Source organism: Vidua chalybeata, chromosome 12 (assembly GCF_026979565.1).
Source record: "Vidua chalybeata isolate OUT-0048 chromosome 12, bVidCha1 merged haplotype, whole genome shotgun sequence".
Classification (NCBI taxonomy): domain Eukaryota; kingdom Metazoa; phylum Chordata; class Aves; order Passeriformes; family Viduidae; genus Vidua; species Vidua chalybeata.
Genome location: NC_071541.1, coordinates 11059953 through 11075422, shown reverse-complemented (window position 1 = coordinate 11075422; position 15470 = coordinate 11059953). Strand labels below are relative to the sequence as shown.

At 53.5% G+C, this 15470-nt stretch overlaps 1 protein-coding gene across 1 annotated transcript in view; it reads left to right on the top strand.

Annotated features, from left to right (window-relative positions):
- Positions 1-15470, top strand: part of PLXNA1 (plexin A1) — a 115388-nt gene that overhangs the window by 61090 nt on the left and 38828 nt on the right. Inside the window, exons 9-10 of the mRNA XM_053953591.1 lie at positions 3286-3400; positions 7979-8179. Coding sequence (XP_053809566.1) covers positions 3286-3400; positions 7979-8179 — 316 coding nt within the window. The remainder of the gene's footprint in view (positions 1-3285; positions 3401-7978; positions 8180-15470) is intronic.

Below are 15470 nucleotides of genomic sequence, written 5' to 3'. Positions count from 1 at the left end.
GTTTTGGGATGGGGCACTTGGCACAGAGTGACCCTGAAGTGCTGCTCTGAGGCTGGTGCACGCCTCTCTCACGAGGTCATCAGGAGGCAAGGAGGGCACTGCCAGTGGGTCTGGCCCCCTTTCCCTGCCTTGCCTGGGCTTCATCTCCACTGGCCCCTGGCAGGGCTGGGTAGGAGGCAGATGGGGAACAAGCTGTGGGTCCATATCAGTGCTGCACCCCCACCATCAGTTTCCTGCCTCACTGGGCTTCTTGCTCTCCTGGCACGCTCTGGGGAGGCGGAACACTTCAACACATGAAGGAGAGCCTCCCTCTAATTACCAGGAGTGATGAAAGCCTCTTAGGCAAGAAGTGATGAGGGAAGAGTGCCTGACCGTGGGAAGGAGAGAGACGGCACAGATGGCATCATGCTGCCGAGCAACCTGCTCCCGTGCCAGGAACAGACAGCAGTGGCACACGGACACACTGGGACACAGCCCCAGCCGTGCTGCCCAGCCTGACCAGCAGCCAGGGATCCCTGCCTCAGCTCCTGTGCTGGCCTTTGGGCAGCCTTGCAGGGTGCTGTGGTGGTCAAGCAGCCGTGCTGAGGCCAGCAGGACCGAGGCAGGCTGTGAACAGTGTTTCACCATGTTACTGGCACCCAGGTGCTGACTTACTCACCACTTTGACCTGGACTGGCTCTAAGTGCGGCAGAAATGCTGCAGAGTGTGGTGCAGGTGTGAGTGGTGAGTGCTCTCACAGTGGCATTTGATGTCCTTATGGCAGAAGGGAGAGTATGGAAACCATTGCTGAGGATGGGGCTTTTGGAATGGCTCAGTTAAGTTAGAAGCAACTGGGAGGGCCAAAGTAGGAAAGGGGAACTGTGCACCTCAGTGTGTACTTGGAGGATAACCTGAGATCCTGTGACAAGGGGAGACCAGGAGACCAGCTGGGACCTGCAACAATTAAATGGCAAAGGAGGTCCTCAGGTGAGGAGGGTCTTGAAATAGCCAAGATTTGGCTTTGACCCTGAAGAACTGCAAGTAGAGCTGCAGCTGTTGGGGCTGGTGTGCCCGGGGCAGGGCTGCATCAGAAACTTCACCCAGCTGCTTTGAGATGCCTAGTGTGGTGGTGAAAAGGACTGGGGAGTCTCTTTGCAGATCCCGAAGGACCTAGTGACTGGAAAATCTCTTATTTGGAGGATGGCGGGGGCGATTCATGGGAGGTTGTGCCCCAGCATGTGGCTTGTGGCTGCTTGTGCTTCTCTCTTACGTGACCTCTCTGGGGCTGAACTACGCCCATGAGGATTAATCTGTATGTTCCCTGTCCTGCCCCTCCATATTCTGGATTTATCTGTCCATTGGTCCTGCCTGAGCCCTTAGCAGGAGGGCAGGACTGTCCTTTGCCTTTGTTTGTGTTCCCTATTTCCCCCACCCTCTGCACCTCCCTCTATCAAAGCAACCAGAGATAGGAGGCTGGGGCTCTGCTTTTAAGTTGAATCTCTGCAGCTGAAATAAAATTGCATATATTTGCATAAGGAGCATCTCAATTAGCATATTTGTGGGTAAAGCTAAAAGGGCTGTTCATTTGGAAGTGAAAATGTGAGCGAAACATGGAAATGACTTCCAGCCCCCTTTGCAAGCAGCTTAATTAAATATTTCCTTAGTGTGTGTGCATGGATTTGGGAAGCTCTTGCTGTATATGTAATGGTGTGTGAAACCCCAGGGCAGGCCGGGAGACCTGGTCCTGCAAAGCCTTGGGTGTGTCTTTGCACCCTGTGGCCCCCTCATGTCCTCACACCTCCTAAGTGACAATTCTGCTGGAGGACAAGGGATTTGGCATGCCAGGCTCTGCCACCAAGGATATCTTCTCCAGGAAGATTGTCTTTCTGCTGCCTCACAGGGTGATGCTGTGTTTTCCTGTCGTTTCCCAGGGGCAGAGGCAGAGAGGTAGCTGTGATTAGGAGGAGGATTGGGCTGGGCAGGGCTGCCTGCCTCCTGCCAGAGCTGTGTTCAGGGAAAGAGCCTGTCTTTGTTTAAATATAATTGCTTTGGGCCTGATCCTTTTGATGCTCGGATGGGTGAGGAGCAGGTATGAGCCTTCTAGGGTGAAAACTAGTGCTGCTGCTTTTTTATTTTCTTCTTTTTTTTCTTTTTTCTTTTTTTTTTTTCTTTAAGCCAGGCTGCTTATTTTTGCTGCCTTTTAGCCTATGTCTCAGCAGCTCTCCCATCTCCTCCTCGGGAGAACAGCTTGGGCTGCACAGACATGCCTGGTGCAGACCCGCCCTGTGAAGGCTCGTGTACTAAATGTGGGACCTGTCTGCTACGCACCCCCAGACAGCATGGCAGGGAGGGCTCAGCCCCTTCCCTCCTCACAGGGGTGAAACCCCCAAAAGCCTCCCTCCAGCTGTGGGATGCAAACAGGGATGCCTGGGAGGGGGTTAGCGAGGGAAGCTAACCAGGTTGTCGAGATGCCACTCCTGTGAATGGCTGTGGGACTCTGTGTCCCCTCCTGCTTTGGGGAGAGCCATCAGGTCCTTGGGGCTGGTTTAATTGCTAAGAGGATTGGAAAGCAGAGCATGGGGCTCCTGGCTTCTTTGGGTCCTGAACACAACCCCAGAAAAGATGGGGAGAGGAGAGCAGGAGTGATCCCTGTGCACAAAGAGCCCTGAGAGGAGGCTGGGGGGGAGCGTCTGGGGCTGAGGAGGGGTGGAAGCCACAGCCACGACGCACGCGCGGCTGAGCTGGGCTGGGGCAGGGGGGGTGAGGGAGGGGGTCACACACAACCTATTGTGAGTGCCTGAAAGGCCCTACAGTCCCGAAATGTTAATCTGACCCAACCTTTCGCCAGTTATAATTTTCCTCTCAATGAGCATGCATTGATCTGTCCCTTTCTCCCCTGTTCCCCTGTGGTGCAGAGCCCTTGTTCTGCTGCCTCTTGCTAAAATCGCCTTTCAGTGAACCCAAATAAAGCTCCCAAAGTCTGGAGCTCGGCCCCTGCTGGAGTGGGGCAGTCAGGGTCAGCCTGCCAAGAGGAAGAGGGAACGTGGCCTCTTCGCCTGGGACACAAATCCTGCAGTGCCTGAAAGACCATATCCTCCCCCCCCTCTGCCACGGGCAAAGCCTGAAGGTTCAGGTTGTGCAGGCATCTCCCTCCCAGTGCGTGGCCTGTGCCCCATGGATAAAGGATCCCTTCCCCGAGGTACAGGATCACCTAGGGATGCTGTCCTGCTGAAGCATCCCAAGAAATGTCCCTGTGGACTCTGCCTTGATGCTGCCCTAACACTGCCCACTTCTCTCCCTCTGCAGCTGCCTGTCCTGTGTGAACGGCTCCTTCCCCTGCCACTGGTGCAAGTACCGCCACATCTGCACCCACAACGCTGCTGACTGCTCTTTCCTGGAGGGACGTGTCAAGCTCTCTGAGGTAAGACAGTGTGAAACTGCTCCCTTCGCCTGTTCTGGTCCTATCAGGGTCCTCTGCCCTCTGGGGAAGGGGTTAGAAGAAGGCGAACTCCCTTCAGAAACCATTCCCACTGCCTCTCCTGGGGTGCTGGGACTGCCTGAGGAGCAGTGAGGAAGGAAAGGGAAATGTTGATGGAACTATGTGCTTGCTGGTGGAGAGAGGCTGTGTGGCTGAGGAGAGGCAGCTTGGGAAGTCGGCTGAAGCCCGGAGCACTTTAGGCTGAATGAAAGGAAAAACAAAGGCAGAAATGCTAAAGCATTTTCCTTTGATGTTTGTGAAGGGAGCAAGCTCGAACTGTCATTGCAGAACAACTTGTTTTTGGAGAGGGGAAGGTTGAAATCTGTAAAACAAACTGTTTTGCTGCACCTCATGCCTTCTTCATCTCAACTGCTTTGCTAAGGAACACGTTCTTTTGTGGGGGGTTCATCCTGTGCAGCATCCGTGCCACCCACTGGGGAAATCTGCTATTGGCAGGGTGTTTGCAGGACATCCTGCTGTCCCCAGCCTGTGGTGGCATCACTGGCTGCTTGGCTTGGGTATGGAGGTCTGGCAAGCCACTGCTGGCTCTACAGTAAATGCTGATTTGGCTCCTGAAGGGAGAGTAATGGGAAGGAAACTCTGTCCCTATTCTGGAAGGGGGCTCCAGTTAACTTATCTGGGTTTCCCACTGACTCTACATGGCCCCACTGGGAAGGGTCCTGCTGCCTCTTGGGGAATTTATTAACCTGAGAAAGTTGGAAAAAGCTGTTTTCTCCTAGCTTGTGCTGTGAAGAAATCCAGTGAGCAATCTGCCTATTTCAGGCATCCCAGAAGCCTGCTCCTGAGGTCACGCTTCCAGCCAGCCCTGGCATTGCTTCTGCAAATGCAACACGTGGTGTGTCTGGAACACAGCAGTTCTCATCTGCCCATTCCCCTCACTGAGGTCATGGGCTCTGCCCCCCTCCCTGCCAGGTGAACCCCAAAGCATCTGGCTGTACCCACAGTGGTGGTGCCCTTGGGACGTGTGCAGCTCTCCCACGGACTGGCTGCTCAGGAGCTTGTGTCACTCCCCAGTGTGAACAGGGTGTCCCCCAGCAGACCTTTTGGCCACACTGGGAAATGGACCAGTGCCTGGTTTGAGGTTTGGATCGCCTGGCTCAGCCTGTTTGCACATTGGTGTGACCTCAGCAGTTCCCAGCACCCTCAGACCAGCTGCAGCTGTGGGCTCTGTGACCCAGGCTGGGATGAGACATCCTGTCCCCATCCCTGGCCATCCTGGTCCCCAGCAGGGTGGTGTGGTGGGTGGGGGGGCTTGGTGCCAGTCCCATGGCACCACCAGACAAGTTAATGGTAGACATCCAGCCCCATCCTCTCTGCAGGAAGGTTATTTTAAGCAGGATTTGGTCTGTCTGTGTTGGCTGGAGTGGGGTGGGCACTGGTCAGGAAATGCAGGGACAGAGGGTAACTGTCTCTGCTCCTTCCCATGGGTAGTTCACCACAATTTCCTGAGTGGGAGAGTGGTTGTTTTGTAGGAAAACAGAGTGATTCATGGCACTGTGTTCTGGGTATGCCAGGAATGCTTGTCTGTATTTCTGGGGGTGGCAGGGCTGGAATGGGCATGGGTAGGAGCCACCACTCACATAAATGTGCCTGGAAATGGTGACAGCAGTCAGGATGTCCCTGTCCTCTGGCTGTGGTAGCTTTAAAGCCTGGGCTCTGGAGATTGCCCTCCTCTGTGGCTTTGCTGGGGGGGTGCAGGGCTGGGGCAGAGGTGATGAAGCAGCACAGGCTGCTGTTCATTTTTTTCCACTCGTGGTGTGCAGTGGTGGCCAAAGGGTGGTCAGTGATGGACTTTGGAGCATCCCATCCCAGAAAGCTGCTCTTCTGAGAAAGCCCCTGCTGATGCAGAGCTGCTGCAGAGGGTGAAAGGCTCCTGGACTGTGGGGAACAAGTGTGTTAGCTCAGATTAGGTAGGTTCAGCTTGCATTTGTTCTTCATTCCCCATCAGTGGGAATGGCTGAGGACTTCGTGAGGGAACCTCAAAGCTGAGGTCAGGCCCAGTCCCAGACTGCCTTCATCCTATCTCTGCTGATGCACAGCCTTGCAGCTGGAGCTGGGAGCTGCCAGAGAAACCCAAATGGCAGCATTTGCAGTGTCATTCTAAAGCTCTTACCTCTCCAGACGAACCTGGACATCCATGTCATGTTCTCATCCAGACAGAAAAATGGTTTTAATGGAGAAAATCTGAGTTGTGTGATGTTTGGGAATTTGTGTGAGCTGGGGCCTCGCTTTCTGCTTATCTCATGCCTTCATAGCTGCCTCCTCCTGAGGCCTGGGGCTCTGCTGGGAGGGGCTATTTTTGGCAGGACACAGAGCTCTGTGGGCTGTGCAGAGTGTTCCCAAGGGATGGAAGCGCTGGGCAATGCCAGACCAAGTTGTGTCAGCAGTTGGACTTGCTCATAGGGGAAATGAGTTGTCCTTGTACCCCCACCCCTCCGGGCACCCTGGGCGCCCACCAGCACCAGGTGCTTCCTGTTTGGGCACAGGCTGACATTTTTGCTGGATGAGACACTTCTGCTGGCAGATGTGGAGCGTGTGACGTCATGGGGGGATTCGGCTCGAACTGCGAATGAGCAGAATGAGCCCCCTGCCTGTGTGGGGAGAGGGACACCCGTGCCTGCTGTGCTCCCTGGGCATGCTGCAAACAGCCATGGTGAGCCCAGCCTGGGGGGCGTGGACTTACCCACCACCCCTGCTGGGCTGCAGCAATAATTACCAAAAAAAGAGGAGATGGACGTGTTGGAGAGTGAGCCAGGAGTTAATACGTGCCAAGAGTGAGTGTGCCCCGTGGGGAAGGCTTGTGCCATCCATGGGGTCCCCCTGCAATGTGGAGGAGATCAAGCAGGCAGGGGCTGCTTCCTCTGACAGCACTTTCAAGCTGGGAACTGGTGGGTCAAAACCACCACACAGTCATGGGGACACTCCATGGAAATGGCAGTGGGCATGAGGTGCCTCCCCACTGTGAGTTGAGCTGATTCTGGAAGTGGGGGGAAACTGAAGCCCCACTCTACAGAGTGGCAGCCTTGATACGGCCCAGGGAGGTGGCAGAGCAGTGCCCAGCATCCCCAGACTGCCCCAGCCGTGTTGCCATCTCCAGTTTGGGGCTAACACTACCGTTCCTCTTGGCTTTTATTTTGTTTAGTGTGTTTTGGAGATAGTTTCTCCCCTTGAAAATTGTGTTTTTGGGGAATACAGACTTGTGAAGAACAGAAAACCCAAAGAGTAAAAGTGGTTGGGTTTTTCTGTCAAGATTCACTAAATGAAACTTTTTTTTTCTTTTCTCTGCATTGTTTGAAAGTTAATTAATCATACTGGCTGAGATAAAGCCTGGCACTTTGCAAAGTTCAGCCTGGCTTGCTGCAGGAGGGCAGGAGGCAGCTGGGCAGCCTTGGTCACACATGGCTGCTGGTGGCCTTGGGGCCAGAGCTGCCCCTGCAGCCGCACTGTGGCCATTGGAAGCTTTGTGGGAGCAGTGGAGCGGCTGTATCCACTGCATTTCTGTTTCTAAAGGAGCTCACATGTCATTTCCTCTTGATGTAATTTCAAGCCAACACTCCCAGGAGTAGCTGCCATAGGTGTGAGACCTCTGCCCAGCTCAGCAAAGTTGGTGTGGGATTGCATCAGGCTGTTGTTGCAGAAGTGTTACCCGCCAGGGCTACAGAGCTGTTTTGCTGCCTGAGCTCATTTATTTTTGCTCCCTCCTGCTCCCCTGTGCTTTGCACACAAGAGTCACCAGCTCCCCTGGAGCAGCTGGGAGCCCGCGGCTATTAAAAGTGGAGTGCTTTACCCTCCCAGTGTCTCCTTCCCCAGGGGCTGGCAGGGAGGTGCTTTGCCCTCCAGCTCAGACTCAGCACCATCCCCTGGCTGGAATCACTGTCTGCTGGGCAGCCTGCAGCTGGGCTGGCTGGGGTGACACCGCTTTGAGCTGGTGCAAATAGGAGCAGCAGCAGCAAAATTTGCTGCAGAGCAGGTTCTCTGCCACACTCCAGGAGCACATTGCTGTATCAAAGAGGGAAAATGCTTTTCTGTCTGCTTATGAAGGAAGGAGGATGGAGGCTGTAAGGGAAATAGGAGGGCTGAGCAGGTAGCTTGACAATGCACCGTCCAATGGACATTGACTCTGAAACCTACTGGCTGCAATGATGGCATTGAAGTCCATGTTGTTACTGGACAGCCCAAACACGTGTTGCTGTTGCAGTGGCACGTTACAGATTCCAGAGGTGGATCCTTTCCCCACCTCCCAACTGTAGAAAACACTCTACTGCTCTGCCACCAGATTCCTTTCCTGTGCTCTTCTTTCCTGTCTTCAGGGCTTTGGGCAGAGCAGGCATAGGATGCTGGTTTGGGGTTGCTGCACATGAGGATTTTCTCAAGCATGTGCTCAGGGTGGTGTTTTTGCAGTGCATTTCCAAGCCTGCCAGCCAGGAGAGGGTCACAGGGGTGCTGGGGGAGGCTGGACAGTGTTCCCGTCTCATCATCTGCTTCTTGTTCCCCTTGCAGGACTGCCCTCAGATCCTGCCTTCCACCCAGATCTACATCCCCGTGGGTGTGGTGAAACCCATCACCCTGACGGCCAAGAACCTGCCCCAGCCGCAGTCAGGGCAGCGCAACTACGAGTGCATCTTCCACATCCCCGGCAGCACCACCCGCGTCACCGCCCTGCGCTTCAACAGCACCAGCATCCAGTGCCAGAACACCTCGGTGAGTGTGACAGGAGCTCTCCTTGCTGTGGGCCCTGTCTGTGGGCTGCTCCTTCCTGCCTGCCCCAGGACCATCCCAGCTCGTTGCATGGGCAGTTTTGCTCTCTCGTGGAAGGTAACAGGGTTTCTGTTGCTTGTGGGGTGTGAGGTGGGCTCTCTGCCACTACCCCCTGCTGCATTGGGAGGCTGCTTGGGGTTGTTCCAGATAGGATCAATGCTGAAACCACCAGGCTTTAGGGAGCACTTCCGAGGAAATTGGGTTTGTAAAGCTGAGGAAAGTTGCCTGGACTGGAGCCAGCTGGGCCCAGATGTGCTGGAGCCCCCCGACACCAAGCAGTCCCATTTTACAGGCGGGAAGGAGGTAACACCTCTGTGTCCCATTGCACACGTGGAGCCCTCCACATGCAGCTGTGCCTGCCAGCCCTGCAAGCACTTCCCCTCCTCCCCTGCAGCCTCTGTCCATCCCTGACTCTATCCCTGATCTGACCAGCAGCTGCCTTCTTCCCCTGCCTGCCTGTCCTCCATCCCATGCTCCCTGCATCGCTCCCTGCCTCTGTGTCCTTGCCCCCTGCAGCCCTGTCACTTCAGCTCTCTCCTGCAGGCGTCTCTGCCTTCTCTGTCCTCTCCAGGCACCTTATTCCCTAAGTGGTGGGGGGGGTGTAGCAGCCCTGGATGAGCTCTGTGTGTGCCTCTCGCTGAGCACTAGGCCCATGAACAAAGCCACTCTGGGTGCTAATAGCCCCACTGGGAGCTGCCATTGCTCAGCTCCTCAGCTGCCTGCTGTGCTCTACACCAACCTGTCCTCATCCGAATGCAGCCAGCTTCTCCCTTTGCTCTCCCGTTTAATCCTTTTAAAATTTGTTTTGCATCTCTCATACTGTGCAAGCTCATTTGCAGCCGAACACCAGTGCTGATCCCTGCTCTCTTTGGTGGCACAAGTGACATTTAGAAGGCACTGAAGATGAGCACTGGCTCCCTCTCTCCTCCAGTGATTCCAGGGCTACAGAGCCTTTGGACAGGAAGGGCATCCTGAGTCATTGCCTCTTGTCCTGGGCAGCAGTCCTGGGGGGATGCTGTGCAGCCAGTCCAGCCTCCTGCCAGGTCTCCTCTGCCTGGAGCTGGCAGCTGTCTCCTGCCCAGTTTTGTGTGTGAGGTTTGGCTGAGTATTCCAAAGCAGTCTGGGACATGTGTGCTGCAGGATGCTCCTGTAGGGAAGTGCTGTGGCTGCACAGTGCTGACAGCAGCAGCCTGATGGCTCCTGTGGGGTGTCAGGGAGAGGTTCCTGTGCCAGAGGAGAGCCTTTATATAACGGAGGTGGAGCTTGCAGAGAGGCTCTGAACGATGTGGACTCATTTCTCCCCAGTATGTTTCAACTTGTCAAGCAGGGGGGAGAGTCTGAAGCACAATGCATTCCCTGTTTCCCAAGGGATGCCATGGCTGCCAGGGTTGCATGGCCTCTGCAGCTCTTCTCCAGAGGGATAGCACAGCTGTGACCACTGTCTTTTCATGGGCTGACAGTGGTGGATGTTTGACCTGGAAATTGTCAGGGATGCTGTGAAAACAGCACAAATTGTCAGAAGGGCATGTGTGTGGTGTTGTGAGGTCCATGGGGAACAGGTAGCTGCAGCTCCATGGGGCTGCAGTCTGGGGCAGGAAATGTGGCTTTTGGGTGCAGGGTGCCTTCACAAAGAGAAAAATAGAGTTTTGACTTGAAAGAAGCTGCTTTGCTTTCAGGGTCTGCTTGCCTACTTTAATGTTTGAGGGCATTGAGCCAGGCTGCATTATGGTGTGGGGGATTCAGATTCACACTTGTGTGGTGTTTGTCTCCTTCATGCCTTTTTGCAGTCCATCTGGTTGCTTGATAGTGCTTCAGGCTCTCCCAGCCATGGCCCAATGACTTCTTCCATTGCACTTCATCCTTTGGGTTAGGATTTTGGTGTGGAGAACACTGGCAAGTGGAGAAATAGGAAAAGGATGACATCTTCCCTCCAAGTGAAGGATGGATGCCAAAAGGCATTTAAGCACAGAGTGTTTTCAGGAGTTCAGTGGGATCTAAACAAGAGGTTAAATACTCTGTGGAATAAGGGATGCTCTCCTGAATCACTGGTGAATGAAAGGCATAATAAGTCAGGCCCCTTAAAACTATTTGTCTTTTGTTTTAGTGCTTGTCAAACTCCAATGACTTGTTAGCACTTTGAAGAAAGGATATCTTGGTTAAATATTCAGCAATGCATTCATTAAGGTCTGAGTGTTGACTATAAACATCGTTTGAAACACCCAATAGATCTTTGGCAAACTCAAGGGAGATCAGCTCTGGTATTCCCCAGCATCCCAGGCCATAAACCAAGCTGAAGGAACATTTTCTGCCTCCTCACTTTGGTCTCTTTCTGCTCTTCAAGAGGAAAGCAACCCGAATGGTTTTTCACATGTATTGTAAAGATGCAAAAAGAAAAGACAAACCTAACTAACAAAATGAAGATCTTTGCCAATAAACGAATTTTTGTGAATTGATTGCTTTTAATCTTCTGGAGGCAGACTTTTCCAGGCTTGCTTTTTGCAGCAGAGGATGGAGAAACAGTCACCTGTCTTGATGCATAAGGTTGATGCTACTGAGATTAATTTTCCAAATACCCTTGCCTTTGCCTGTTCTTTCCCATCTGACATCGCTCAACAGAGTTCATCCTCCTGATTGCTGCAAAAATGAAACAGTTTAGCTGTTGAAAAGTGCCACAGTCCCGAATCTGCACTAATGTCTGTAACATTGGACTTGATCTGATTTAGTCTTGGCCTTTGCAAAATGGCTACAGGTGTTTCTCGCTGTCAAGGCTTTGGATTTTTCTCTCTAAAATCTTCTTCTTAAGGCTGCAATAGCCCCAGAGCTGCTGTTTCCCTTTAAATGTATAAATAGGAAGAACCCCTGATCTCCTTTTCATGAGCTTGTTGTCTCAGCACTTTAAATTAAGCATCATGCCTCAGTTATTTCCCTTTCTTTTTAACCAAAGCCCCACGTGGTAAGGAGCAGCTGTACCACCTCCTTGGCTCCCTTTTGGTTTCTTTCTCACCAGTGCCCATGGCATGGAGAGCCCACCTTGCCCACTGTTTCTGCTGTGGCTGTGGAGGTTTGACTCGGATTTGGGTGTTCACCTGGAGTGAGCATTATTGCTGGGACAAAGTGATGTGGGTGCAGAGCAAGCTGGGCTGGAAGGGTGGGCCTATGTGTGGTACCCCAGTGTGGATGCTGAAGCCCAGTCCCAAGTGTGGATGCTAGGGAGTGAAGTAAGGCCTCTCAGATTTATGTTTTCTGGATATTTTTTTGTTGCTGTAGAATCTGGGTGTTGCTCTGACATAATCCCAGGGTCTCAGGTTGTCATACCACGCTGGATTTGAGGCAAGAAGAATCCAGGTGAAGAAGCTTGTGTGTGATTGGGGAGAAAAGGAGGAGATCCATGTGAAAAGAGAAAAAGGAGATGCAGAATCAGAGGCTGAGCGTTGCTGTCAAGTTGTGCTGTGTGCGGATGACAGTATTTTACTCGACCCAGGGTATATTTATAGAGGAACATAAATCATACACACATGCCCTGTTCTGAGCACTGCACACCTCCAGTATATGTATCTCTAATTAACCAGCCGTGGAGAGGGAAGCAGGATTGGAGCCCACAGCCCCAGCTCCGTTCGCCAACAAAGCCGCACTCTCCATCCTAGCGGTGCCTACATTTATCTTTCCTGCAGCAGTGTTTAAAGTGAAAAGGGAGTATCAGGAGAGTTTGATAGGATCCAATTAAATTCCAGCAGATAAAATAATGATGAATTGCAGTTGAGCCCTGGCGAGACGCGATGTACATTACTGCCGTCCCTGTAGTGCGGGGAAGGAGTTGAGGTCATCAACTACAGAAAAATAGGACACAGCTGCAGCCCAAGCGCTCCTCCAGAAATGCAGCCCAGGGGGATGGTGCATGTGGGAGTGAGGGGGGCTGCACAGGAAATTTGGATGTGTGGGTTTGCTTGCAGAGGAGCAGCCCCTCTGCTGCCTTCCCCAGGGATGGGCTGGGCAGGTTGTGGCTGAAGTGGGATGGATGCCCTGTGGAAAGGGGTGTGATGGCTGTGGGACTGCCCGGCCTCCTCTGGCATGGGAAGGGCTAGTGCCTCATCCAGTTGGCAAGGCATTTGCAGGAGCATCCTGAAGTGCATCTCAGTGCAATCTGCCCACAGATTTGGGGTGTTTCCTGCTAGCTGCAGCTGTGTCTCCTGTGTGGTTCCCTGGAGGCACCTTCTCAGAGTGCTGAATCTCTCATCCCAAGGGAAGCTGGGTAGCTCTCAGTGTCTGTTGCTGCTAGCTGGTGGGTGTGTGAGCAGTGGGCTTCCTAGAATCAGAAGTGGGACTTTCAGGGCAGGTGACAGCCACAGTCCTTATTGTGTGCAGGGTTGGTGGCATTCCCTGCATGGAGGCAGGGTGGATGTGAGAATCAGAGATGTGAAAAGAATGTGAGGTTGGTGGTTGTTACTTGGGAAGATGCCTGAGATAAGTTTTGGGTAAAGAGCCTTGAGAAAGGCTTAGCGAGGAGTTCTCTTGCCTGAACTGATCTCTGCAGGAGGAGACCTTGCTGGGAAGACCAGTATCCAGGTAGGTGGGGCTGAAACATCCTCTGTCCTCTCTTCCACATTCGCCTTGTAAGCTCTTCAGGGAGGGACAGGGAGACTGGCTGGGTTAGGTAAGGAGCCAGGCAGTTCTCATCTCAATTGCTGATTCACTTGATGACATCTTTTCTCCCATCCCCTTCTGTGGGCTGTATCAGAGCACATCACTTTTGGGCACTGTTGGTTTGCTCTCAGGCTGTGCCTGTTGTATTTTGCTCCCAGAGCAAACATCCCTTTCCCATAGATTGTCCTCATAGCAGTTGCCAAGCCAAATCATCCTTTGGCACAGCTGAGGGTCCTGGGCACCTCTGTAGAGTGAAAGGTGGTCTGACAGCAGGACTGCCTGGGTAGGTAGGTGCATCCCCCCACTCACACCCATCCTGGCCTACTCTCCTGCCACTCATCCCAGTCTGCTGCCAGCCACTGGGATTGATTAACTGGGAGGTTAATAACAGTTTAATGGGTGTTTTAACACCATGTTAGCTCTGAACAGGGAGGGGCCAGTGTGATGGAACTTGTTGGCTGTCTGTGGGCTCTTTTTTGGTTCCCATAGGATGGACAGATTGGTAAACACCCCCTGCCTGATCCCCACCAGTTGTGGGGCCTTCAGGGCTGCTGCTTTACCTGGATGCTGCCGCCTCCGTGGCTGTGGCTGTGCCTGTGGGTGGAGAGGCCACTTTTGTGCTTACAGAATGGCAAAGGCTGTCGTGAGGAGGCCTTTTGGAAACACCTTTCAAAATACGAGATGCTTTGGAAATTAGATCTGATGGATCTCCAAGTCCCAGGAGGCCAAGCCTGGAGCCCCTGCAGCTGCAGCTCCTGCCTGTGCATAGCCAAGTGCTGACTTCAGCTCCAGTGTTCCACAGGGACCAGGAACAGTATCCAAGCCACAGACCCACTGCTATCTCTGCAGGGCAGGTTAGAGGCTGCTGACAGACATGCAGATGCAGAGGACACGTTTTTCATTGATATCCATGTTCCCTTAGTGATCCCACACTTTGAACACCAGCTGAGGCAACGACTCCTGGTCTGCCACTTCCCTTCACACAGTCCTGTGCTCCCGCTGCTCCCCGCTGTCTGCTCCAGCTCCCTGCCACAGCAAAGTCAGCATCCTCAGTACTGTGTCCTTTCCCAGAGGGAGACAGTCTCTCATGCAGTTGGCCTCTTGCTGTCTCAGGACCGGTGCATGAAGAGTTAATGTTCTCCCTCCCTCTCCCCCTATTCTTCTTCCTCCAACCCACCTCCCAGAAGAACTAATTTCCAAAAGCAGCCGGGGCAGAGAGATGCAAATAAATGTTTTGGACAGCTGCAGGCTGGATGCCTTCCCGAGATGCCAGGGCCCCAAATGAGACATGTCAGAGTACAAATTGAAAATGCCAATTTCACTTATGCTGCCACGTGGCTCGTCACAGCTAAATTCTGCTCCGGCGCTGCCACCACCCTCCCCAGCATGCGCTCCCTCCTGCTGCCGGGGAATGGTCTCTGCTCACTGCTATGGGTCTGGCCAGCTCCTTGTTGTGGTTCTGTTGAGGATATCCTTGGGTGGAGCAGGATAGGGCAAGGTGAACAGATCTGGACTCCTAGCCAAGTTCTAGCTTCATCTTTCCAGGCTTGGTAAGAGGAATGTTGCAGAGAGGCTCTGGTGGTGGATGGTGCATGGTGGAGATGTGATGAAAGTCGTCTGAGCAAACACAACGAGAGGTGCCATGTGCAGGGGGTTGTGTTGGGGGTGATGGGGCTCTGCCTGTAGAGAGGAGATGGTGGTGGAGCTCTTGGATTTGCAGCTGGCTGTGTTATGTCTGACAACAGCTGTGTGCAGCTGACCAGCAGCAGCCTTCCTTCCTGGGGAGGGCTGCGTTTTGGGGTCCTCCACCCTGTGTTTTGGTGGGGTGGCTTGTGGGCAAGGGATCACCAAGAAAAAGCTGTAATGGAGGACCAGGTGTGGCTCTCATTGGCAGCCTGTAGCGCTGAGGGAGGGGTGTGTTGCCATAGCCAGGTCTCACACTGGGCATGTGCCCCATTTTGGTGCCATGTCTGATGCTGGACTGGTGATGCCTGTCTGGGAGACTCAGCACAGAAGGGACCAGCTTTGATGGCCAGGTGAAAAGACTGAAGTGTTGTTTTTTCCAGGGCACACTGGCCTCCTTCATGGGTACATACCTGGCCTTGGGGAGGGGTTGAGTCGAACAGACCCACTGCAGAGGGTCCTGTGTGGGGCAGCAGCTGAGGCAGTGCTGGAGCAGATGCTGAGGCCACCTCCTCTTGGTACAGCCTGGAGCTGGAAAGGTGATGCTGGGACTGGCTGGAGGCGGTGGCAGGGCTGTGGCCAGCCCATGGCCGGGTGAACCACTGCCAGTGCATCCACTGCTCTCTAACAAACTCCAGCAACCCATGAATCATTCATTTAATCTCTCCTGACACGCCTGTCATTTTCTCAGGCGAGGAGCGGGGAATCTCTTGCCGAAGGAGGTCATTAGCTGTCAGGGATGGTTCCAAATGCCTTCCTGCCTCCGTATCGATTAAACCTCTCTGTCTGCATGCAGGGGCTTTGCAGGGAATACTGATGGTGCTGCTGGGGCTGGGACTCAGAATTTGAGGCAGGGGAGAGGGGTCTGGGTGGGGAGAAGGTGCTGGACAGGACAGAAGGAGAAATTGAG